The sequence below is a fragment of the Salvelinus namaycush genome, chromosome 29 (genome assembly GCF_016432855.1).
Source record: "Salvelinus namaycush isolate Seneca chromosome 29, SaNama_1.0, whole genome shotgun sequence".
Taxonomy (NCBI): Eukaryota; Metazoa; Chordata; class Actinopteri; order Salmoniformes; family Salmonidae; genus Salvelinus; species Salvelinus namaycush.
In genome coordinates this window covers 14,292,289-14,319,217 of record NC_052335.1, presented here as the reverse complement: position 1 = coordinate 14,319,217, position 26,929 = coordinate 14,292,289, and the positions used below count along the sequence as shown (strand labels likewise).

Genomic DNA, 26,929 nt, shown 5'->3' with positions numbered 1-26,929 from the left:
TGCAGTACAGAATCTAAAGTGGCCACTATATCTTCATAATAGGTATATAAATAATGTATCGTTTTATAAACAATTTGTTGCTCTTTTTTGTCCAGGTGGGAAAGGGCAGTGTGGAGTGGGGAGTCAACTAAATAAAATAAATATTTGTAATGATTGGATCTTAGCAAATCACATTGCTGCAAGGTGTGGCTCTGAATTAGAGGTACACAAGACAGTGGTGTTTGCAGGGAAGTTCAGAGGGAGGTGATTTATTCTAAATAAGGCCAGGGCTATGGGTTGGTACTTTTTCTATTGGACAAGGACTTTTCCCCTATCTTTCTATTGGGTTAATGAATGCCACTTTTGAGGCATTGATCCACCAGACCTATCGAACATTGGGCGAAATTTTTCAGTATCTAATCTAAAGTGTGACACTTTTCACCAAGTCTTAAATTGGTCAGATACCTTTTAATTACATAACTAACACACATGAGGTTGGAGAGAAGTTGACAATTTATTGACATACAGCTAGCTTGCAAAAAGCTACAGTGTAGCTAACTAATGTTGTAAGTTATCTAGGTCGCTGCTAGCTGGCAGATTCAAAGGTAGCGGTGAAGTGAAAAATGAAGACAGATAATTATGCACCGGTATCATTGTACATTAGTGTGATGGAATACCCTCCCATTTGACTGTTCTGTGACTCACTGAAAACCTTTCCCGTTCAGAGGAATAAGGCAACCTCATAGAGTTAACACACACAGGAAACTTTATTGCCAAGCAAGGTATGGAAATGGTCTGCAAGTACAGAGAAAGACAAATACTGAATTAACTATACGTGGAATAATATGAACAGTGCAAAGTATTTAATAGGGTAATGACCACAATAGCTCAAGGAGAGAGAATGCTAAATATAACAAAGGACCGTATAGAAAAGGACTGTATAAATGTATACATAAACATGTTACATGAACATGCAGCATAAATAACTCAGTAATAACATTACAGGGAATAATAATAGCAACTACTACTAACAGTAATAGTAAACACACACACATCTCAGCCATAACAAGAACAACCATTACTCACTTTTACCCACACACTCCATGAACACACTGCTGTAAATCCACCTCTAGAGACACTGAAGGCAATGTCCATCGGGTCATAGGGATGCAAGAGCATGCATCGGGTCTGATTTAGCCAGTGCTGGACCAGCCAATCAGAGAGTGCCATTGTTATTGTTGTGAGAGTGCTGTCGTGGTTGCTATGGTTATTATGTTTAGGTTGACACTATGTGCTACTATGTATTGCTATGCTAAAATGCAAGGGTGCATATCGGAGAAAAAGGGTATTAAAATAGAAAACATGGTGCGGACGTCTGCTTTCATCTGAGCGTACCGATCAGATGCGGATGTGGATCAGCTAATGACAGATAGCTAGCCCGCAGCTGGGCAGCTAGCTTCAGTACCATCTAGCTAGTCAACAATGCAAACGTCGTACAGGTGTGATTGTCACGTTGTGACCATAGTTCTTTTGTATTTTCTTTGTTTTAGTGTGGTCAGGGCGTGAGTTGGGTGGGTATTATCTATGTTTTCTGTTTCTGTGGGGTTTCTCGTTTGGCCTGATATGGTTCTCAATCAGAGGCAGGTGTTAGTCATTGTCTCTGATTGGGAACCATATTTAGGTAGCCTGTGTTCTATTGTGTTTTGTGGGTGGTTGTCTTCAGTCTTTGTGTGTCTGCACCAGATAGAACTATTTCGGTTTTCACTTTTGTTGTTTTTTGTATTTTGAGTTGTTCACTTCATTAAATAAGATGAACAATTACCACGCTGCGCATTGGTCCTCTGATCCTTCAAACTTCTCCTCCTCAGACGAGGAGGAAGACGACAGCCGTTACAGTGATCTATTGGACATTCTGACTGTATGTCCAAAAAATATAAACTTTTCTTCAACCCCCTGTCTGCTGTGTACTTATTTATGTTTTTTAATTTATCTGAGCCATAGCCTGGAATCACAAATAATATTCCCGTTACTATCCAATCAGCATCCTCTCAAAAATGATGGGTGGGTAAAAATCCACGGGGCCAAACGCCGCATTTTGGATTAGGTCATCTTCTGATTGGTTGAAGGTGATCTAATCGCTGACAAATTAGTTTTAATAATGCCCCTCATGACATTGTCACATAGAGTTTTTAATGATGGGACGGCCAGGCTGATATTATGAAGGGGAAAGTCGTGAAAAGATATATAATAATTTCAACCTTCATGAATAATTTTGTATAAATGGCTGCAACTTTAGATTGGGTACTGCAAACAAGTTTACTAATAATTTGTACATGATGTGGTTCTTAAGACATTAGCATATCGATCATGAATAAAGGCAGAAGTAATAAGTGATAGTTTATGACTTCATAGTATGTAAATTGCTCACTGACATAAACATATGTCGTTTTTTATACATTTTATAATTATGGTTTAGAAATAATTTACAGATCATTAACAAATTCATTATCCATGATGTATTAATGAGCATTGTTAAACAGTGTTAACCGTTTACAAATACCTTATAGACTAGTGGTAAATGAAGTCGTAATAATGATTTACAAGTGTTCAGCAAATCATTAATACATGCCTTAATAATGATCTATTAATGGATTATAAATGTAAAGTGTTACCAGATCATTGAGTAAAGAAGTAGTTGCATGTCAGATTCCATACCATTCTATTGGGGTTGGGTTTGATTCATTCCAATCCTCTTTGTTCAGGAGTTGGACACCCCAGAGTCTTGTGTAGACCCAGAAGACAGTAATTCTGGTTTAATATCTGAGAAGATCCAACCAACACCTGAAAAAACAGTCCGAGCACCTGCAGACACCCTGTCATTACCAGCTCAGTGGAGACCCATCTCCAAGACCACTATATCAGAAAACAAGCCGACAGAATCAGTCAGTAAGGACATTAACAAGGAGACTTTGTCAGTAACCGAGAAGTCTGAATTAGTAACCAAGGCAACTGTCTCATTACCTGAAACTAGTTCAGTGACCATGGAGACTAGACCAGCATCTGTAAAAAGTGTCTTGGCAACCAAAGAAACTGGAGAAGTACCTGTGAAGATTGGATCAGTAACCAAAGAGATACAATCAGTACCTGAGACTACTTCTGTAACAAAGATGACTGGGCCAGTAACCAAGATGACTGGGTCAGTAACCAAGATGACTGGGTCAGTAACCAAAGAGATACAATCAGTACCTGAGACTACTTCTGTAACAAAGATGACTGGGCCAGTAACCAAGATGACTGGGTCAGTAACCAAAGAGATACAATCAGTACCTGAGACTACTTCTGTAACAAAGATGACTGGGCCAGTAACCAAGATGACTGGGTCAGTAACCAAAGAGATACAATCAGTACCTGAGACTACTTCTGTAACAAAGATGACTGGGCCAGTAACCAAGATGACTGGGTCAGTAACCAAAGAGATACAATCAGTACCTGAGACTACTTCTGTAACAAAGATGACTGGGCCAGTAACCAAGATGACTGGGTCAGTAACCAAAGAGATACAATCAGTACCTGAGACTACTTCTGTAACAAAGATGACTGGGCCAGTAACCAAGATGACTGGGTCAGTAACCAAGATGACTGGGTCAGTAACCAAGATGACTGGGTCAGTAACCAAAGAGATACAATCAGTATCTGAGACTACTTCTGTAACAAAGATGACTGGGCCAGTAACCAAGATGACTGGGTCAGTAACCAAAGAGATACAATCAGTACCTGAGACTACTTCTGTAACAAAGATGACTGGGCCAGTAACCAAGATGACTGGGTCAGTAACCAAAGAGATACAATCAGTACCTGAGACTACTTCTGTAACAAAGATGACTGGGCCAGTAACCAAGATGACTGGGTCAGTAACCAAAGAGATACAATCAGTACCTGAGACTACTTCTGTAACAAAGATGACTGGGCCAGTAACCAAGATGACTGGGTCAGTAACCAAGATGACTGGGCCAGTAACCAAAGAGATACAATCAGTACCTGAGACTACTTCTGTAACAAAGATGACTGGGCCAGTAACCAAGGAAATTGGGACAGTTGCCAATACACCCAGCGACCCCCAGGAAGACCTGGTAAGAGTACCACACCCGTGAACCACACATGTACACACGTACACACACACACACAATTACCTGCATGAACGTTTTACTTTTATTTTTCATAGGACGGGAGATGGGACCTCCTTCACACTCGGCTGTCTGAGAAACTCAACACCTTGAGGAATATTCAGGAGGAGGACCTACATGCGGTCAGTTCACACTGTCACACCTCCCTGATTCAAGTACTCAGCAGACCTGGGTCAAAATTTAGCAGAGGTACAGGATTTTAAGGGCGGCTGTCTTCAAGCCATTATATTGTGTTGATGGTGCTCTCAATGTGGTTGTGTAGGCTACAGGGTCAAGGGCAGAGGGGACCGGCGGTGGCTTTGGTGGTCTGAGAGAGATAGAGGTGTGTGCTGCAAGCCTTAGACAACTCAGACACAGAGCAAGTGGCCTTTCCTCTGCCAATTCAAAGGAAGGTGGCTATCCCATGTTGGATAGAGAGCTCTACACAGCTCTGTGTGGAGCGGAGCATTCTCTGGAAACACTCACTGGCCTGTTGCTCAGTCCCTCTATTACCACCGTGGAGGACAGTCAACTAAGACTGCTACAGATGGAGGTACAGTACCTACAAACTGCTGATTTACATTTACAGATCTCTGGAAATAGGTAGCATATATTGCACACTGGCGGTGACATTTTCATTGTGCAAAAGAGCACCGATCTGTGATTGAACTTTTTTTCAACAATGTGAGAAATAATGAGGTGATTATTCATATTATTATGTTGATGTATAAATAGTTGCCACCTAATAACACACATTGTTGAACAAGTAAACTTTGCCAGATGAAAAAAAAAATGGTGCCAGGTTTAATCTGTGCTGTTTTGCACCATGGAAATGTCACACTGGGGTTTTTTAATCACTCACTATCAAATTAGATAAACTGCAATAACAATAATATTTTCCGATGACAAAATCTCTGAACCTGTGCAAATGAACTGTGCGTGTGTGTGTGTGTGTGTGTGCGCGTGCGTGCGTGTCTGTGTGCCTCACAGTGCCTCTCGGTGGAGCTGCCGGCCTTGGGTGACGAGATTAACCATTTAAGGTCAGGCATCAACCCAGACCAGTTGTCTGAAGCACCAGAGACCACAGCCCAGTGTGTGACCTGTCTTCAGGGTTGTTTTCAAACAGCCCAGTCAGCCCTCACCTCCTCACTGAGCCAGCTACACACAGAACTGGGCCACAATCAGGTCAGGCTCCACACAAACCACCTCACAAACCACCTCACAGCAACTTCACAATAACATCACAACCAACCCACAACCACTTTGCAATCACCTAAGGTTTGGGATACGGTTTGAACAGAAAAAACTTGAGAGTTAAGTATAGGAATTCATTCTGAGTGGTTAAGGGTTAAGGTCTGGGTTAAAACAGAACAATTAAAAATGAGTGCCTAGCAATGGGATTGAACCTGAACCTTGACCCGTAGTTCATGGTTAAGCCCTTCTTCAATCCCCATCCACAACACCCTAGCAAGCCATGAGACTGCTAGATAGTAATATGCACTTGTGTTGCCCCTTGTGGACAGTATTAAAATTGCATGCATACATCCTGGACAGATGTCTAATACCGCAGTGGAACTGGTGTGACCTGACTGCCCTACAAGCACATTATTATCCATACTTACAGGAGCAATTAGGATTAAGTGCTTTGCTCAAGGGCACATTGAAAGATTTTTCAGCTAGTCGGCTCAGGGATTCAAACCAGCTACCTTTCAGTTACTGGCCCAACGCTCTTAACTGCTGGTTTACCTGCCGCCCAGCACTTCATAATCACCTCACAAACCAGCCCACAACCAACTTACAACCATTAGCTAGAACAGATATCCTTGTGTTCTTTACGATATGCAACGGGCTCTCGTGCCTTACTGCTTAACCAGGACTTGTCAATGTCTGTCTCTTTTCACACTGTGCGCTGCATGCAGGCAGGGACGGAGCAACAGGAGAGCCACGTGTGCGTTTATGATGATTTTGAACGTGGACAGAGTGACCCATTCACACACATCAAGGATGTCCCCATGCTGGAGGTACAACATTTAGTTTGTTTATCATAGGGCTAGTGAATGTTTGTGTGTGTGTGTGTGTCTGTGTGTGTGTGCCCCTTTGTCAGTATATTCCCACGTAATCCCGTCTTTTACTCTAGATGTCTACTGTAGGTCAGTAACGATGGTGTGTCTCTGCAGTATGTCGTTGGTCGGTGTCCCGAGGATGCAGTGGAGCTACAGCGGGTGTCCCAGGCCCTGCTGCAGGGTTTGGCCAGTCTGGTGGAGCTAGGCAGAGAGCGTCTGGCAGACAGTCAGGACCACCCACCGCACAGCCGCACCCAGCTGCAGACTCTGCTCAGCAGGCACATGGTAAGCATATGCTGAGGAAAAGAGAGTGTTATGTCAAGTCATTTTATGCACATTCGACTTGGCATGGGAGCTGATGGAAAGGAAGAACAACTGTAGAGGACAGTGTCTTCCCACTCGGAAAGCAGTTGAATCCAAGTTTAAATGAACGTTTGGGATCATCTCCATGTAAACCTCTGACCAATTGCCATGTGATTTTGTCAATTTAGCAACTGGGTTTCAATTGATTATTTTGTGTGTGTGTGTGTGTGTGTCTGTCTGTGTGTGTGTGTGTGTTTGGCGATGGCTGAACAGAAGCTGTACCAGGTTATGGAGTCCCAGCTGGCGTTGGTGCAGCGGCTGTTCCAGTGTAAGCCACAGGGGGGGCTGGTTGGTCAGGAGGATGAACAGGTCCGGCTGGAGCAACAGGTCAACACTCTGCAGCAACAGGCTCTGGAGCAGGGAGCCACCATGCACAGAAGGCTGCAGGTACACGCACACACATGAAAGACCCACATAATTAAACACATACACTCTCTTATAAACAGACACACACACATACACACATACACACTGTGTATGCATGTGTGTGTAGGTCTGGACACAGTGGGAGGAGGGCTGTGTTCAGCTGGGCCGGCTGCTGGAGAAGCTTGAAGCCCTCGTCCCCTGCGAGGGTCCCGTGGAGGAAGAAGAGGGACTGCTACAGGAAAGACTGGACACCTGTCAGGTATCCAAACCTCTCTCTCCTCCTCTTCTCTCTACTACTCTTCCTTCTTTCCTTATCTTGCTCTCTTTGTGTCTGTCTCTCTTCTCTCTTTGTGTATGTCTCTCTGCTCTCTTTGTGTCTGTCTCTCTGTTCCCTTTGTGTCTGTCTCTCTGCTATCTTTGTCTGTCTCTCTGCTATCTTTGTCTGTCTCTCTGCTCCCTTTGTGTCTGTCTCTCTGCTCCCTTTGTGTCTGTCTCTCTGTTCCCTTTGTGTCTGTCTCTCTGCTATCTTTGTGTCTGTCTCTCTGCTCTCTTTGCCTGTCTCTCTGCTCCCTTTGTATCTGACTCTCTGCATGCTCTTTTCTCTTCTTTTTCTCATTGCATTGACCATCTCAGTCTTCCTTGCCGTCCCTATCACCTCCTCATCCCTCTCTCGTTCACTGTCCCATATATCCTTCTGTCCACCCCCTTTCTTCTCCTCACATACCCAATTGAGCAACATTTGCCCACTAAGAATTAGTTTGCACTACGTAACCAGTGTATCCCTTATTCTTAATTTGTATCACTGGAAGATACTGTATATCATGAGCATAAGTCATAGGCAACAGGTGTCTTATGTCCACATGAGCGATGCATCCTTCGCGTACTGGGATGAAACCACCTGTTGTCTAATTCCAGTAACCAACAACAATGTAGGACGTGCCACAGGCTGACTCCCAAATGGCACCATATTCCCCTCTTAGGACTCTTGTCAAAAGCAGTCCACTATGTAGGGAATAGGGGGCCAATCGGGACACAGCCATACAGAGAGAGCTGGATGTGAACCAAGCCCTTCAGTGAATGAGGGATTCATGGGCACCTGGCACAAGAAAGATGGAGAGAAAGAGAGATGGAAAGACAGAAGGAGAGAGAGAGGTGGACAGAGAGTAATGGGTGAAAAAAAGGAGAGTTATTTGTTGTGGCATCGCTTCATTCCAAAATCAAATTACTTGGAGGAATACGGATGGCCATTATCGGAGAGTAGAACGCAGTGTTCCATTTCGGATTCCCTCCCCATAACTAGCTGACTTCCCCCCTCCCTTTTACAATTACAGAATCCTATTTCTCATCTCTCGGACGGACCGACTTGAGTGGAATGTGTGTGTGTGTGCACATGTGTGTGCACGTGTGTGTGGAGGGGTAGACTACACATGCTTCTTTTCATCAAATCTCCTTAATAGATTTATGCCTTCCCCTATCTGGCCATAATAACTGAATGAGATGCTGTTTACGATCAAAATGGCCCCCTATTTCTTATATAGTGCACTACTTTTAAACAAGCCCATAGGGCGCAAGTCAAAAGTAGTGTACTATGTAGGGAATAGGAGGCCATTTGGGACTCATAGGCACTGGTGTGGGGGTGGGCATGGATTCAGGTGAGGATTCGGGTGGTGATGATTCCATTCTCACTCTCTATGCAATTCTTTCGCTCCTTTCGCCTTGTTCCTTATCACACTTCTTTTCACATTTCTCTCCCCATTATCCCTCTCATTATTTCTCTCTTTCTGTAACCCTTGCAAACATCCCCTTCCTCCTCTCACTTTCATTCTCTGTTCCTGTCTTCCCCTCCTCTCCCTTTTCCATCCCCTCCTCTCCCTTTTCCATCCCCGCCTCATTCCCTTTTCCTCTCCCCACATCCCACAATAATTATTTGATCCCTACATTTCTTTTCATGCCCTTTCTTCTGGCCCTACCTCTTCTTTCTTCTCTCTTATTCCAAACACATTCCCTTCTCAATTTTTATTATTTCACATATTCACCCTATCCCACCCCTATTTCACCCCCTTCTCTTTCTCTCTCCTTCCCCTTTCTCCCCCCATTAGCAAGTGCTGGCCCTGTTGGAGGAGTGCAGGCCTGCCCTGGGCTCGGTCCTGGACCAGGGGAAGGCTCTGCAGGCCTGGGGATGCAGTACCGTGGTCGGCGGCACAGGAGGAGTCCTGGAGCTGCGCTGGCGGGCTGTCCGCAGCAAGGCAGAGCAGGAGAGCCAACGCAGCCGTGACATAAGGGACAACTGGACCAGGTGGGCACACACAGACAGGGTTTTCGGGAAATGGACAGGGACATACACACACAACATAGCTGTGGGAACACGTACAGTGCCTTCAGAAAGTATTCACACCCCTTGACTTTTTCCAAATGTTGTTGTGTTACAGCCTGAATTAAAAATGGATCAAATTGAGATTTTGTGTCACTAGCCTACACACAATATCCCATAATGTCAAAGTTAAATTGTTTTTAGAAATGTTTACAAATTAATAAAAAAATGAAAAGCTGAAAAGTCTTCAGTTAAAGTGTACTTAACAATTATAAGTTGCATGGACTCTGTGTGCAATAATAGTGTTTAACATTACTTTAAATGACTACCCCATCTCTGTACCCAACACATACAGTCGTGGCCAAAAGTTTTGAGAATGACACAAATATTAATTTTCAAAACGTTTACTGCTTCATTGTCTTTAGATATAGATATAAGGCTTTTATTGACAATTACATGAAGTTGATGCAGAGTCAATATTTGCAGTGTTGACCCTTCTTTTTCAAGACCTCTGCAATCCGCCCCGGCATGCTGTCAATTAACTTCTGGGCCACATCCTGACTGATGGCAGCCCATTCTTGTATAATCAATGTTTGGAGTTTGTCAGAATTTGTGTGTTTTTGTTTGTCCATCCGCCTCTTGAGGATTGACCACAAGTTCTCAATGGGATTAAGGTCTGGGGAGTTTCCTGGCCATGGACCCAAAATATTGATGTTTTGTTCCCCGAGCCACTTAGTTATCACTTTTGCCTTCTAGCAAGGTGCTCCATCATGCTGGAAAATGCATTGTTCGTCACCAAACTGTTCCTGGATGGTTGGGAGAAGTTGCTCTCGGAAGATGTGTTGGTACCATTCTTTATTCATGGCTGTGTTCTTAGGCAAAAGTGTGAGTGAGCCCACTCCCTTGGCTGAGAAGCAACCCCACACATGAATGGTCTCAGGATGCTTTACTGTTGGCATGACACAGGACTGATGGTAGCGCTCACCTTGTCTTCTCCGGACAAGCTTTTTTCCGGATGCCCCAAACAATCGGAAAGGGGATTCATCAGAGAAAATGACTTTACCCCATTCCTCAGCAGTCCAATCCCTGTACCTTTTTCAGAATATCAGTGGCTTCTTTGCTGCCCTTCTTGACACGAGGCCATCCTCCAAAAGTCTTCGCCTCACTGTGCGTGCAGATTCACTCACACCTGCCTGCTGCCATTCCTGAGCAAGCTCTGTACTGGTGGTGCCCCGATCCCGCAGCTGAATCAACTTTAGGAGACGGTCCTGGCGTTTGTTGGACCTTCTTGGGCACCCTGAAGCCTTCTTCACAACAATTGAACCGCTATCATTGAAGTTCTTGATGTTCCGATAAATGGTTGATTTAGGTGCAATCTTACTGGCAGCAATATCCTTGCCTGTGAAGCCCTTTTTGTGCAAAGCAATGATGACGGCACATGTTTCCTTGCAGTTAATCATGATTGACAGAGCAATGATTCCAAGCACCACCTTCCCTTTGAAGCTTCCAGTCTGTTATTTGAACTCAATCAGCATGACAGAGTGATCTCCAGCCTTATCCTCGTCAACACTCACACCTGTGTTAACTAGAGAATCACTGACATGATGTCAGCTGGTCCTTTTGTGGCAGGGCTGAAATGCGGTGGAAATGTTTTTTGGGGATTCAGTTCATTTGCATGGCAAAGAGGGACTTTGCAATTAATTGCAATTCATCTGATCACTCTTCATAACATTCTGGAGTATATGCAAATTGCCATCATACAAACTGAGGCAGCAGACTTTGTGAAAATTAATATTTGTATCATTCTCAAAACTTTTGGCCACGACTGTACACTTATCTGTAAGGTCCCTCAGTCGAGCATTGAATTTCAAGCACATATTCAACCACAAAGACCAGGGAGTTTATCCTATGGTTCGCAAAGAATTGGTAGATGGGTAAAAAAAAAGCAGACATTGGATATCACTTTGACCATGGTACAGTTATTAATTACACATTGAGAGGTGTATCAATATACTCACTCACTACAAAGATACAGGCGTCCTTCCTAAATCAGTTGCCAGAGAGGAAGGAAACCGCTCAGGGATTTCACAATGAGGCCAATGGTGAGTTGAATGGCTGTGATAGGAGAAAATTGAGGATGGATTCTCAACATTGTAGATACTCCACAATATTAACCTAAATGACAGAGAGTAAAGAAGGAAACCTGTACAGAAGAAAAATATTCCAAAACATGCATCCTGTTGCAGTTTTTAAGAAATGGAATAGAGCTAAGCCTTGGTAAAATCCTAGAGGAAAAACTGGTTCAGTCTGCTTTCCAAAAGACACTGGGAGAAAAATTCACCTGTCAGTAGGACAATAACCAATGCCAAATATACAGTGCAGTTTATTACCAAGGAGACATTGAATGTTACTGAGTGGCCTAGTTACAGTTTTGACTTAAATAATCTTGAAAATCTATGGAAAGACTTGAGAATGACTGTTTAGCAATGATCAACAACCAACTTGACAGATTTTTTTTAAAGCTTCATGGGAAAATATTGTACAATCCAGGTGTATTTGGAATATTTATTAGGTTCCCCATTTAGCTGTTGCAAAAGCAGCAACTACTCTTCCTGGGGTCCACACAAAACATGAAACATAATACAGAACATCAATAGACAAGAACAGCTCAAGGACAGAACTACATACATTTTTTTCAAAGGCACACATAGCCTAGATATCAATGCATACACACAAACTATCTAGGTCAAATAGGGGAGAGGCAGTGTGCCGTGAGGTGTTACTTTATCTCTTTTTTGAAAACAGGTTTATTTGAGCAATATGAGATGGAAGGAAGTTCCATGCAATAAGGGCCCTATATACTGTAATACTGTACGCTTTCTTGAATTTGTTCTGGATTTGGGGACTGTGAAAAGACACCTGGTGTCATGTCTGGTGGGATAAGTGTGTGTGTCAGAGCTGTGTGTAAGTTGACTATGCAAACAATTTGGGATTTTCAACAAATTAATATTTCTTATGTAAAGAAGAAGTGATGCAGTCAGTTTCTCCTAAACTCTTAGCCAAGAGAGATTGCCATGCATAGTATTTATATCAGCCCTCTGATTACAATTAAGAGCAAAACGTGCCGCTCTGTTCTGGGCCAGCTGCAGCTTAACTAGGTCTTTCCTTGCAGCACTCGGCGACACGACTGGACAATAATCAAGATTAGACTAAACTAGAGCCTGCAGAACTTGTTTTTTGGAGTGTGGTGTCAAAAAAGCAGAGCATCTCTTTATTACGACCAAACCTCTCCCCATCTTTACAAACATTGAATCTATATGTTTTGACCATGACAGTTTACAATATAAGGTAACGCCAAGTAATTTAGTCTCCTCAACTTGTTCAACAGCCACACCATTCATTACCAGATTCAGCTGAGGTCTAGAACTTAAGGAATGAATTGTACCAAATACAATGCTCTTAGTTTTGGAGATGGTTAGGACCAGTTTATTACTTGCCACCCATTCCAAAACAGACTGCAACTCTTTAAGGGTTTCAGTGACTTCATTAGCTGTGGTTGCTTATGCGTATATGGTTGAATCATCAGCATACAGGGACACACATGCTTTGTTTAATGCCAGTGGCAGGTCATTGATAAAAATAGAAACGAGTAGAGGGCCTAGAGAGCTGCCCTGCGGTACACCACACTTTACATGTTTGACATTAGAGAAGCTTCCATTAAATAAAACCCTTTGAGTTCTATTAGATAGATGGCTCTGAATCGACAATATGGAAGAGGTTGAAAAGCCATAACACATACGTTTTTTCAACAGGTTATGGTAAATAATATCAAAGGCTGCACTGAAATCTAACAGTACAGCTCCCACAGTCTTATTATACATTTCTTTCAACCAGTCATCAGTCATTTGTGTCAGTGGAGTGCATGTTGAGTGCCCTTCTCTGTAAGCATGCTAAAAGTCTGTTGTTAATTTGTTTACAGAGAAATAGCATTGTATTTGGCCAAACATAATTTTTTGCAACAGTTTTCTAAGAGCTGGCAGCAAGCTTATAGGTCTGCTGTTAGAACCAGTAAAGGCCGCTTTACCACTCTTGGGTAGCATAATTACTTTGGCTTCCCTCCAGAACTGAGGGAAGAATATAGAGTCAGCTACCATCCTCAGTAGCTTTCCATCTATGTTGTCAATTCCAGGAGGTTTGTCATTATTGATCGATAACAACAATAACTCTTCCACACTAACTTTACAAAATTCAAACTTACAATGCTTTTCTTTCATTATTAGTTTTTTTTATGCATGAATACATTTGCTCACTGTTCGTTGTTGGCATTTCTTGCCTAAGTTTGCCCACTTTGCCAATGAAATAATAATTAAAATAATTGGCAACATAAAATGGTTTTGTGATAAATAAGCCATCTGATTCGATGAAAGATGGAGTTGAATTTGTCTTTCTGTCTATAATTTCATTTAAAGTACTCAAGTGTTTTTTCCATCATTCTTTATATCATTGACCTTGGCTTCATAATACAGTTTCTTCTTTTTTGTTGTTGAGTTTAGTCACATAATTTCTCTATTTGCAGTAAGTAAGCCAGTCAGATGTGCAGCCAGACTTATTAGCCACTCCTTTTGCCCCATCTCTTTCAACCATACAGTTTTTCAATTCCTCATCAATCCATGGAGCCTCAACAATTCTAACAGTCAGTTTCTTAACAGATGCATGTTTATCAATAATTGGAAGAAGCAATTTCATAAATGCATTGATGCTCCTCATTAATCACATCAGACCAACAAATATTTTTAACATCATCCACATAAGAGTCAGAGCAAAATATTTTGTATGATCTCTTATACACTATTTTAGGACCAGCTGTTGGAACTTTGGGTTTCCTGGATTTTGACGTTATATTGTGATCACCGCATCCAATGGGTACGGATACAGCTTTAGAGCACAGTTCTACATTATTAGTAGAAATGTGATCGATACATGTGGATGGTCTTGTTCCTGTAGTGGTAGTAAACACCCTCGTATGTTGATTCATAACCTGAACCAGATTACAGGCACTGATTACAGTAAGAAGCTTCCTCTTGAGCGGACAGCTTGATGAAAACCAATCAGGTCCCCAAGAAAGTAGACCTCTCTGTTTACATCACATACACTATCATGCATTTCACACATATTATTTAGATACTGACTGTTAGCACTTGGCCTATAGCAACACCCCAAAAGAATAGGCTTTAGATGTGTCAAGTGAACCTGCAACCACAACACTTCAATAACACTTGACATAAGATCTTTTCCAAGCATTACAGGGAGATGCCTCTGAATATATACAGCAACACCTCCCCCATAAGCATTTCTGTATCTTCTGTTATATACTTGTATTGCAACTGCTGTATCATCAAATTAATTATCTAAGTGAGTCTCAGAAATGGCTAATATATGAATGTTATCTGATGTTAGCAAGTTATTGATTTCATGAACCTTATTTCGAAGGCTACATATATTAATATGGGCTATTTTCAGCACTTTTCTGGGTAGCTTATCAGAGATGGACATAATATGGAAAAGAGCAAACAAAGCAAGAGAAAAAAATATACATTCAGCAGTCCATTAACCAATTGGGGTGGGTGTGTGATGCGGTGTGCAAAGCTCTTGTAGACTTCCCCAGAAAGACGCACAGCTGTAAGTGCTGCCAAAGGTGATTCTAACATGTATTGACTCGGGGTTGAATACTTATCTAATGAAGATATATTAGTGATTTATTTTCCATTAATTAAAACAAAAAGAGTATTTTGTGTAGATATTTGACAAAAAAATGACAATTATATCCATTTTAATCCCACTTTGTAACACAACAAAATGGGGGGAAAGTCAAGGGTGTGTGATTACTTTCTGAAGGCACTATAAATGTGGACTGCTCTGCATAAGGACACATCGAACCCTGTTTGAACCCTGTTTTCCCTCTTGTAGGTTCCACAACGACTCTGTGTCGCTCACTGGATGGATGGGCAGTGCTAAAGAACGCCTGAAGACATGGAGAAGTCTGCCCGACGCCACACCTCAAAACGAGGACCACACTCGTACTTACCTCATCCAACTACTGGTAAAATTGTTAGGGAAAAAACTTCAGATGACACGATTTGGAGCTCAATGTAGTAAATAATCGGAATTCATGTTACATGACTGACAGTGTCATCCAGACCCTACCGGAAATGTACATGTAAGAAAAATTTATGGATACACAGAATAACAACTTTTATTGTAAAACACATTTAATTGTAGCAGTCCATCTGTCTTTTCTTTCACAAACACCTGAAAGTTAGTTTGGAGTGAATTTTTGGTTCCTAAATACATTACAAATGTGTTGGAAACATCAAGTCAGTTCACATGCCATGGAAAATGTTCGAATTGCAAACTGAATGTGTGAATTTTGTTTGAAATTTCCGGTATGGGAGCTGTTCGATTTGACGTTTAGTTCTTTGACAGGAGTTTTCAGTGGAGCTGGAAACCAGGTCCGCTGAAAAGGCCTCTGCGCTCAGGGCGGGCACATTGCTACTGCAGCTGAAGGAGGCTGATGCACCGGGGCTGCGCAGACAGCTAGCGCAGCTGGAGCAAACTTGGACCGAAGTCACGTCTGCACTTCCCATAGCCCAGGAGAGACTGCGCCAGGTGGGGATATGATTGGTTGGTTGATTGATTGGTTGGTTGATTGTTTGGTTGTGCTCTTGATGAGCATCTGAGTAGAAGAATCAGGTGTCTTGTAGTAGAACCAGGCTGTAGTGTAGTAGAACCAGGCTGTAGTATAACCAGGCTGTCATTCAAAACATGTAACTCAGGACTCATTTTCTTGCTGGCCAATGCCTCTCCTAGGCATTGGTGCAGCATGATCCGTGCGCGCATGATCCGTGTGCACATGAACACAGGATTTCCAATCCAGATTGTGCTCTGAGAAAAAGCTTTCAATAACGGGAAACACATCCTCACCTGTAGTTCTCCCCATTAGCTTCTTGCAGAACAGAATGTGCTCATTAATTTACGAAATGCCAATGTATCGCACAAACGCAGTAACCTGGGCTTCCTCACTGACATCAGTCGATTAGTCCAACTGCTGAGAAACATGACCCACCCAAGCCGCGCTGCTTCTTAACACCCGCTCGCTTAACCTGGAAGCCAGCCGCACCAATGTGTCGGAGGAGACACTGTTCAACTGACGACCGAAATCAGCTTTCTGGCGCCCGGCCTGCCACAAGTAGTCGCTAGAACACGATGAGCCAAGGAAAGCCCCCCGGCCAAACCCTCCCCTAACCTGGACGAAGCTGGGCCAATTACGCACCACCCTATGGGACTCCCGGTCACGGACGGCTGTGACAGCCTGGGATCGAACCCCAGGCTCTAGTGCCTCCTCAACACTGCGCTTGTCAAGGCCGATGCTGGAAGAAGACCAAGGTACAGCGTGGTGAGCGTACATTTTCCTTTTTATTTAAAATGTCGCCAACAAAACAACAAACGAAAGAAACAACCGTGAAGCTTACAGGGCATTAGTGCCACAAACAAAGTTAACTACCCACACTGAAAGGAGGGAAAAAGGGCTACCTAAGTATGATTCCCAATCAGAGACAACGATAGACAGCTGTCCCTGATTGAGAACCATACCCGGCCAAAACATAGAAATAAAGAAACATAGAAAACAAAACATAGAATGCCCACCCCAAATCACACCCTGACCAAACCAACTAGAGGCATAAAAAGGCTCTCTAAGGTCAGGGCGTGAAAGCGATGCAGTGCCTTAGACTGCTGTGCCACTCAGGAGGCCCAAGATAACTTAAGCATATTTTGGGGGGGTAATATTTTCCCAATATTTTTTTTTTCTTCACATTTAAAAAAAAATATATTCCCACATACCCCATGGGGACTGCCGACATACCCGTACCCCTGGTTGGGAAACAATGCTATACGTAACCAGCGCGGAAAGGAAAGAGCTGGAAAACCAAGCGTGATGGAAAAGAGAGGAGTGAAAAGGAAAGAAGAGCAAGCCTCGCTGACCAAAGAGAAGAGGCGAAGACTGGTTTTTAATTTGGCCCCTCGTCTATCACCATTGAATCCGAGCAGGTTCTCAGAACTTTCAACAAACGGCCGACCGTTGTGCCAAACTGAACAGTGAGGTGCATCCAAAATGGAACCCTATTCCCTATTTAGTGCACTACTTTTGAGCTGGTAGTGCACTATATAAGGAATATGGTGTCATTTGGGATTCACCCTGTGAACTCTTTCATGTACAATATGACCTGTTGTGGGTTCACTGACTTGATGAAGATAGGGGAGAGGATGAGATGAAAGAAGAAGCTTATCTTCAGACAACGGGGGTTGCACGTCATTGGCACTGGCTCCCACAGTGCATGCATCACCGGAGCATCAAAACCCATTACCTATACTCACACACACACACACACACACACACACACAGAACATGCACAGAGGCATACACAGACACGCAGTCACGCACACACACAGACATGCACACACACTGGCATTGCCCCCTCTCCTCCCCTTGCAGCTGTGGTCTCAGTGAAGGCCAGTTCACAGCGCTGCATATAACAACTCTCTTTCTTTCTTTTTAACTCTCCTTTTTCCCCCCCTGTGTTTTGTCAAGTGAAGGATATAAGTCAGCTACTGGGAAACTCCTCGATAAGAGCAGAAAGGGATAGTTCATTCATGTTTTCCACTTATTTTGTCTGTGGTCGAATTCACAGCTTTAGGATATTCTAAAACAGCATACAAATATGGTATATTTACACTGGTATGCCTTTCTAAAGCCATGCTCTACATTATATTGTTGACTATATAGTGCATTCAGAAAGTATTCATACCCTTTGATTTATACCACATTTTGCTGTGTTACAGACTGAATTCAAAATGGATCAAATAAAAAAAATTCTCACTCATCTACATACCACATAATGACAAAGTGAAAATGAAATACAGAAATATTGAATTTACATAAGTATTCACACCCATGAGTCAATACATGTTAGAATTACCTTTGGCAGCAATTACAGTCTTTCTGGGCAAGTCTCTAAGAGCTTTGCACACGTGGATTGTACAATATTTGCACCAAATAATTCTTCAAGCTCTGTCAAGTTTGTTGTTGATCATTGCTAGACAGCCATTTTTTAAGTCTTGCCAAAGATGTTCAAGCTGATTTAAGTAAAAACTGTAACTAGGACACTCAGGAACATTCAATGTCGTCTTCGTAAGCAACTCCAGTGTATATTTGGCCTTGTGTTTTAGGTTATTGTCGTGCTGAAAGGTAAATTTGTCTCCCAGTGTCTGTTGGAAAGCAGACTGAACCAGGTTTTCCTCTAGGATTTTGCCTGTGCTTAGCTCTATTCCATTTATTATTATTATTATTATTTTTAAACTCCCTAGTCCTTGCCAATGACAAGCATACCCATGACATGATGCAGCCACCACTATGCTTAATTTGTTGTGTTGGATTTTAACATAATTTTAACATAATGCTTTGTATTCAGGACATTAAGTTAATTTCTTTTCCACATTTTTTGCAGTTTCTTTAGTACCTTATTGCAAACAGGATGCATGTTTTGGAATATGTCTTACTCTGTACAGGCTTCCTTTTTTTCACTCACTGTCGTTTATGTTAGTATTATGTATATACAGTATATGCCATTTATATACACAAATACACTATGGGGTTCCTTCACTTATATCCACTTTTGAATACTGGAGTTTTGATGTCCCTTTCCTGTCCTTCTGTGTTCCTCAGCTCCTGCTGGAGAAGTGGCCACCATGCCAGGTATTGTCAGGCCTGGAGGCGTGGGTGAAGGACACAGAAGCCAGGCTGGAGGATCAGGGACAGGCCACCATCAAGGCCTGCCATGATGCAGATCAGCTCAGACACATAATCCAATACTACCAGGTACATTAACACACACCCACGAACACACACACACACACACACACACACACACACACACACACACACACACACACACACACACACACACACACACACACACACACACACACACACACACACACACACACACACACACACACACACACACACACACACACAGAAATGTATTGAGAAACACAGGACTAGTTCCACATTATTATATATATTTTTTACATGATTGTCATTGCACAATAGAGTAATATGGATAAATAAATGCCGTTATTTACAAAGTTATCATAGTAAACATGCCTACCATGGTAAACTATAGTACGTACTATAGTATACTATGGTAAAATGTCTTATGGGACAGTCTATTGCAATGTAGTACACAATTATATAGTAAGTGCAATTACTGTTTTTCTCAATCGCATACAAGCATTTTTTAGCGAACAATGTTGTCGAACAATGTTGTCGATTTTCAGAGAGTCCACAAGACACAGAACTCTGTGGCCTTTTGCAAAACAGTAAATGTTTTTTCAATATGTAGTTCCCTTCTCAAAACATAAATACATTTAACAAAACTATTATACCATTAAAATTGCAAATACATTAATCAAAGAACACGACTGCCTGCAAAAAGAAACCATACTTATCTCTTGAGTCTAAGCAGACCAAACATAAAGTTAGTCTGTGTTTAAAAAATCCCAGTAGATCGATATATTTTCTTTGCAGTCACTAAATCAGTGTTCCCCAATTGGAGGCCCTCTTGGGATTTTATTTGGCCCCCCAAGTTTTCTGAGCAAATAAATCATAAATCATATTTGTTTATTAAAGACTATAAACACACATGCAAACCAGCTCCAAGTGATTTTAATTTTGGAAATTGTTTTAATCAAATATAATACTTCTTGCTTGTCAATTTGCAGTCTACAAATAATTTGTAATTATGTTCCGGTCCACTGACCATCCGCTCAAGAAAAAATTGGCCCTCGTCTGAATGTAGTTGAAAATCCCTGCACTAAATTATGACGATCAAAATTGGAAGTACAACTATCCAAAGGTGCAGAGTTATGGATATTTACTCTTCTTGCATATTTCACCAAACCATTTCATACACATCAAATCAAATATTATTTGTGATTAAAAAAAGCACATTGTGTGTAGGATTCATTCATCGGTATCATCACAATCCAATTCCATGTATATACAAAGGTTGGTTTGCTCATAGTTTTGTAGACTTTCCATTTTTGCACAGAAACCCAATCCACAATAGAATAAGGAAAGGTGAATACAATGGAGGAACACAAATTAATTTATTGGCCTTAATTCACACAAAAACAAAGCTCTGTAATGGAAGGTCACAATGTTGGAGATGATGACTTAAGAGTCAGTGATTGTATGATTTAGAAACAGTGAACACAATTGCACACATTTATTTTCTGATGAAAATAATGTGTTATATTCTGTGAAAAAAACACTTAACAGTGTATTTTGTTTTCAATGATGACATTTGTTTTTAATGTTTTGCAAAAGGTGGTCGAAGATATGCAAGTCAGGTACTAAGATAAAGAAAATGATCATAAGTTCTGTGAATGTACAGTATTTGAGCATTTGATCGTTGCTGTTCTGCTATAGATACGTTTCAACACAGATCCAACAATTGCTTGTTTGCGATTGAGAAAAACGAATGACCGAAAGGTACTAAAGTGTGTAGTGTATTACAAAATTCTATGGTAAATGCTACACGATTGAGGGATACTGCAGAGCGTATTATAGTATTCTACAGTATACTACAGTTCACTACAGACTGTATAAATCTATAGTAAGTACTATAGTATTCTATAGTAAACTGTAGTTTTTTTTATGTGGGGTAGTAGAGTAGAGTAGTAGAGATTCCTGTGTGTTAATGCCAGTGTGTGTTGTGTCATTTCATTCCTCAGGGGTGCCAGGCAGGCAATGCCAGCGGGCAACTCACCCTGGATTTCCTGTGCCAGTCCGGACCGCAGTCAGTGACAGCGTCGGATAACTCTGGCAGCTGCTCTGAGGAGCGCACACTCTTTGCCGAGCGAATGGGTGCCCTCAACTTAAGCTGGCTCCTCCTAGAAGGGAAGCTGGGCAGTCAAGTGAGTAAGACAGCGAGCCAAATAAAGCCAGGCTCAATATTGTGACAGCCAATCAAATTAAGGCTTTTTACCATCTACACAAGATAAAAAAACAAGTAATCAGTACTTTACTAAATAAAGGTGGTAAGCTGCCAACTGCAAATTCCAAGAACAAAAATATACAGTGCCTACGGAAAGTATTCAGACCCCTTGACTTTTTCCACATTTTGTTACGTTACAGCCTTATTCTGAAATTGAGTAAATCGTTTTTTTCCTCGTCAATTGACACACAATACCCTATAATGACAAAGCCAAAACAGCCAAAACATTTTTTTAAATAATTTATTACAAATAAAAAAACATATCATATTTACATAAGTATTCAGACCCTTTACTCAGTACTTTGTTGAAGCACCGTTGGCAGCGATTACAGCATTGAGTCTTCTTGGGTATGACACCACAAGCTTGGCACAGCAGTATTTGTGGAATTTCTCCCATTCTTCTCTGCAGATCCTCTCAAGCTCTGTCAGGTTGGATGGGGAGCGTTGCTGCATAGCTATTTTCAGGTCTCTCCAGAGATGTTCGATTGGGTTCAAGTCCAGGCTCTGGTTGGGCCCCTCAAGGACATTCAGAAACTTGTCCCGAAACCACTCCTGCATTGTCTTGGCTTAGGGTCGTTATCTTGTTGGAAGGTGAACCTTCGCCACAGTCTGAGGTCCTGAGCGCTCTGGAGCAGGTTTTCATCAAGGATCTCTCTATACTTCTGCTCCGTTCATCTTTTCCTCGATCCTGACTAGTCTCCCAGTCCCTGCCGCTGAAAAACCCCACAGCATGATGATGCCACCACCATGCTTCACTGTAGGGATGGTGCCAGGTTTCCTCCAGACGTGATGCTTGGCATTCAGGCCAAAAACTCCAAGCCGCCTGTCATGTGCCTTTTACTGAAGAGTGGCTTCCGTCTGGCCACTATACCATAAAGGGCTGATTGGTGCAGTGCTGCAGAGATGGTTGTCCTTCTGGAAGGTTCTCCCATCTTCACAGAGGAACTCTAGAGCTCTACCAGAGTGACCATTGGGTTGTTGGTCACCTGACCACCTGATTGTTCAATTTGGCCAGGCGGCCAGCTCTAGGAAGAGTCTTGGTGTTTCCAAACTTCTTCCATTTAAGAATGATGGAGGCCACTGTATTTTTGGAGACCGTCAATCCTGCAGAAATGTTTTCGTACCATTCCCCACATCTGTGCCTCAACACAATCATGTCTCGGAGCTCTACGCTCTGACATGCACTGTCAGCTGTGGGACCTTATATAGACAGGCACTGTATAGACAGGTGTGTGCCTTTCCAAATCATGTCCATCAATTGAATTTACCACAGGTGGACTTTAATCAAGTTGAAGATACATATCTAGGATGATCAATGGAAACAGAATGCACCTGAGCACAACTTCGAGTTTCATAGCAGGGTCTGAATACTTATGTAAATAAGGTATTTCTGTTTTAAAAAATATATACATTTGCAAAAATTTCTGACAACCTGTCTTCCCTATGTCATTATGGGCCATTTTAGAATAAGGCTTTAACTTAACAAAATGTGGAAAAAATCAAGGGGTCTGAATACCTTCCGAAGGCACTGTATATTAAAAAAATGTTGACCAGGAGTTTCACAAAATCAAAACGTAGCACTTTATCAAAATTTGTCAATTGAAGCAGTTTGCTTTTCTTAGTGGCATGTGTCTGGGTTGTCGAGAGAAACAAAGGTCCAACGTTGGCCATGTAACTCAACCCCTGACAGGGCTGGGATCAATTCCATTTCAATTCAGTCGATTCAGGAAGTGAACTGACATTTCCAAATAGAATTTTCCATCATGAATTTGAAATGGAATTGTCCCCAACCCTCGTGTCTGTATCATACCTATGGTTTGCAGGTGTGCCAGGCTGAGGAGCTGTTCCGCATCTGCGCAGAAAGAGAGAAGCGACTGCGACGGGTGCTCAGCTGGACTGTGGGGCAGAGAGAGAGGCTGAGGGAGTGGCAGAGACCTGTCAGTCAGACGCAGGTGGACAAGGCCCTGCAGGAGTGGGAGGTATGGAGAGTTTTAACAAGCCAGAACAAGGGACATGGATACTACACTGCATGCACTGTATGTACATGGGGACTTCATTGAGTGAATAGTGGGTGTGTATGTGCGTGTGTGTTTGCGTGCGCACGGGTGTGTGTGCGCATGCCTGAGTGTGTGCGTTTCTTTATAGAACAGTTGACAAAAGGTGACTTCCTCTATCTGTTCAGGCTGTGGAGGAGAAACTGAAAGACGTGTGTGTGGAGGTCGAGGATCTGGTCCGCGACACCTGGTCTGCAGACACAGTCACCCAGGTCTGCACAGACTTCAACCAACAGGTGACTAACACACACATCGACACAGGCCACAAGTTTACTAGTTAACTATGTTTTTTTGTTAGTTAAATTTGGTTTTGTTTGTTAAACTGAGACTCAGCGATATGACGTTGCCTCTAGCAGCACCGCAGATACAGTGCCTACCATTACTATTCAGTGCCCTTGGTTTACAAAGTGGGGTTGAAATGGATTTAATTTGAGATCAGAAAATTCTATAAATGTCAGTAGTATTGCACTCTGTAAACATGATTTTTGAATGACTGCCCCATCTCTTTATCCCACACACCCAATTATCTGTATGGTTTATCTGTATGGTCCTTCAGACGAATAGTATATTTCAAGTACAGATTCAACTACAAAGACCAGGGAGCTTTTCCAATGCCTCGCAAAGAAGGGCACTGATTGGTAGATAAAAACGCAGACACTGAATATCCCTTTGAGCATGGTGAAGTTATTATTTAGGCTTTGTATGGTGTATCAATACACTCTGTCACTACAAATATACATGCGTCCTTCCTAGCTGAGTGTCCGGAGAGGAAGTAACCGCTCAGGGATTTCACAATGAGGCCAATGGTGATTTTCAAACTGTTACCGAGTTTAATGGCTGTGATAGGAGAAAACTGAGGATGGATCAACAACATTGTAGTTACTCCACAATACTAATCCAAATGACAGAGTGAAAAGGAGGAAACCTGTACATAATACAAATATTCCAAACATGCATCCTGTTTGCCACAAGGCACTAAAGTAATACTGCAAAAAATGTGGCAAAGGAATACACTTTTTGTCCTGAATACAAAGCCATGTTTGGGGCAAATCCAACACACTGAGTACCACTCTCCATATTTTCAAGCATGGTGGTGGCTGCATCATGGATATGCCTTTCATCGACAAGGATTGGGGAGTTTTTCAGGATAAAAATAAACGGAATAGAGCTAAGTACATTCAAAATCCTAGAGGAAACCTGGTTCAGTCTGCTTTTCACCAGAGACTAATTCACCTTTCAGCAAGACAATAACCCCAAATCTACACTGGAGTTGCTTACCAAGAAAACAGTAAATGTTCCTGAGTAGCCAAGTTGCAGTTTTGACTTAAACCATCTTGAAAATCTATGGCGAGACTTGAAAATGGCTGTCTGGCAATGATCAACAACTATATTGACAGAGCTTGAAGAATTTTGAAAATAATAATGGGCAAATATTGCACAACCCAACTGTGCAAAGCTCTTAGAGACTTACCCAACAAGACTCACAGCTGTAATTGCTGCCGAAAGTGTTTCTAACATGTATTGACTCAAAGGGATCATGATAAAAAAAATATTTAAAAAATTCTCCATTTGAATCGCTACTTTGTAACACAATAAAATGTGAAGAAATCCAAGAGGGGTGAATACTAATGATAGGCCCTGTATTCAGATGAGCATGATGCAAGTCTTTGCTCTCACACAGTCACACAGACTATCTCCGCATGTGCACCGGTGTACTTCACGCTGCTACAAAGTGATAGCTATGGGGTCAAAACAGAGGAGAAGTTTAGCCTCATACTTCAATGCTCTTAGTTGTTGTGGAATTCGACTCAGTATTGCTGTTTACTTCATGCATGATTCTATCTTTACTCAAGGTTTAATTTGTTAAGTGTGCCCATATAAAAAAACAAGGAAAACCCACAAAAATGTTGTATTGTATTTTCATGCTGGGTTGAAAGAGAAGCCTGCAAACACTTGAGTCCTCCAGGACCCCATTGCTGCCGCATTTCCACTGCTCTGGCATGTTATGTGTCATACAATATGATATATAAGGGTTTTACACACTACTGAGATAAACTGAGTCGAGCAAAACCAAGCTGTACTGAGCAGGCCTTGCTACACATCTACCATAGTTTCTGGAACCATACAGAAAAAGCCATTGTGAAAATTAAATATCCAAGCCAACACAGCTTGTTTCGGGTCAGCATGAAAGTGTGAAAAGGGCATTATCAGTATTTTCCCTGCAGGTTGGGAGCCTGAGGCCTGTTCTCCAGCGGTTGCTAGTTCAGTGGGGCCAGTTTGAGAAGGAGCTGGGTGATGTTTCATTCTACACCACTAAGCTGCGCTGTGGTCTGGAACACAGCAGTGGTCCCTTCCTCTCCTCCCACCAGGTCAAAAGGCATGTGAAGCAGCTACAGGTGAGTGTGATGAAGTTGTCAACCATATAAGAAGAGACATATCAAGGGACGGTTCCCATAGAAATGCCTGAGCACGCTATGTTAGCATGTCATGACCGCCAAGCTAGCTATGTTATCCACATTTAGTGCACACAGTGCAGTACAGCACTCCTTTGAAATGAAGTCCTTTTTGACAAATATGGAAATGTGTCATTCTGTCACTTTCCCGGCTATTTGTTGAAGACATATTCAGCTACTTAAGAAACTGTCTCAAAGATAGCTAATGTATTGCGATTCAGAAAAAACCTACCAGCAAGGGACAAGTTTGTCTGCTAAACAGCCGATACAAGAAGTGCTCGTCAGTTCCGACTCTCTGTTTTGAAACCTCTCTGTCTCAAACATTAACCACTGATACAGGGTCCGATATTTTACAATCCACTGTAATGGTAGATGAATATGAATTAAAAGATGATTGAAAGAGATACCACAACTCTAACCTTGAGCTACTGTAGACAACCCAAAAGTGTGGGTATAGGACATGTGACATAAACACATTGTGTGCCAGATGTATAGGAAAGCCTATATCTTCCTAACATGTAAAGCTACCAAACCTAAATCTCCCATATACAGCGTGCCTCAATACTGTACGAGATTTTGTCATGAAATGCTGTTTGGTTTGGTGAGTTGGAAAGGGAGTGTTTGTTTACACTATGGCGTTTCTCTGTCCACAGTGCCTCCAGGAGGAGGCTGGGATGGGGGCGGAGATGTGGACTGCTCTGGACCAGTCGTACGCAGGCCTGTCGGACGCTATCAGTCCTGGAGCGGCCCAACTCCTTATTGAGAGACTTGAGGAGGAGAGAACACAGTCAGTACCACCGCTAACTGGACCTTTAAAGGGGCAATCAGCAGTTGAAACAATAACAAAGCGTCCTCCCTGCTCCTGTTCCAGTAAAAAGCTAAGGGATAAGGCTGGAGAAATGTGACCACTCTCAAATTCATAGACAGAGCTATAGATGCAAGGACTGACCATCCATAATATCAAAATTATAGTTTTAACCATGTTTTGAAGCTATAAAGAGTTTGTTTACATTTACTTTGTTTACAAACATTGAAATAAAACAAACTTAGATTTGGGGTTC

The 26,929-nt window shown here is 42.1% G+C and overlaps 1 protein-coding gene across 1 annotated transcript in view; it reads left to right on the top strand.

Annotated features, from left to right (window-relative positions):
- The window catches only part of LOC120023963 (nesprin-2-like), a 192,621-nt gene that overhangs the window by 107,843 nt on the left and 57,849 nt on the right, over positions 1-26,929 (top strand). The window contains exons 69-82 of the mRNA XM_038968063.1: positions 4,426-4,695; positions 6,062-6,163; positions 6,293-6,490; positions 6,782-6,955; positions 7,074-7,193; positions 9,034-9,230; positions 15,213-15,345; positions 15,729-15,911; positions 19,027-19,179; positions 21,099-21,281; positions 23,185-23,340; positions 23,544-23,651; positions 25,641-25,811; positions 26,522-26,655. Of these exons, the coding sequence (XP_038823991.1) occupies positions 4,426-4,695; positions 6,062-6,163; positions 6,293-6,490; positions 6,782-6,955; positions 7,074-7,193; positions 9,034-9,230; positions 15,213-15,345; positions 15,729-15,911; positions 19,027-19,179; positions 21,099-21,281; positions 23,185-23,340; positions 23,544-23,651; positions 25,641-25,811; positions 26,522-26,655 (2,282 nt within the window). The remainder of the gene's footprint in view (positions 1-4,425; positions 4,696-6,061; positions 6,164-6,292; positions 6,491-6,781; positions 6,956-7,073; positions 7,194-9,033; positions 9,231-15,212; positions 15,346-15,728; positions 15,912-19,026; positions 19,180-21,098; positions 21,282-23,184; positions 23,341-23,543; positions 23,652-25,640; positions 25,812-26,521; positions 26,656-26,929) is intronic.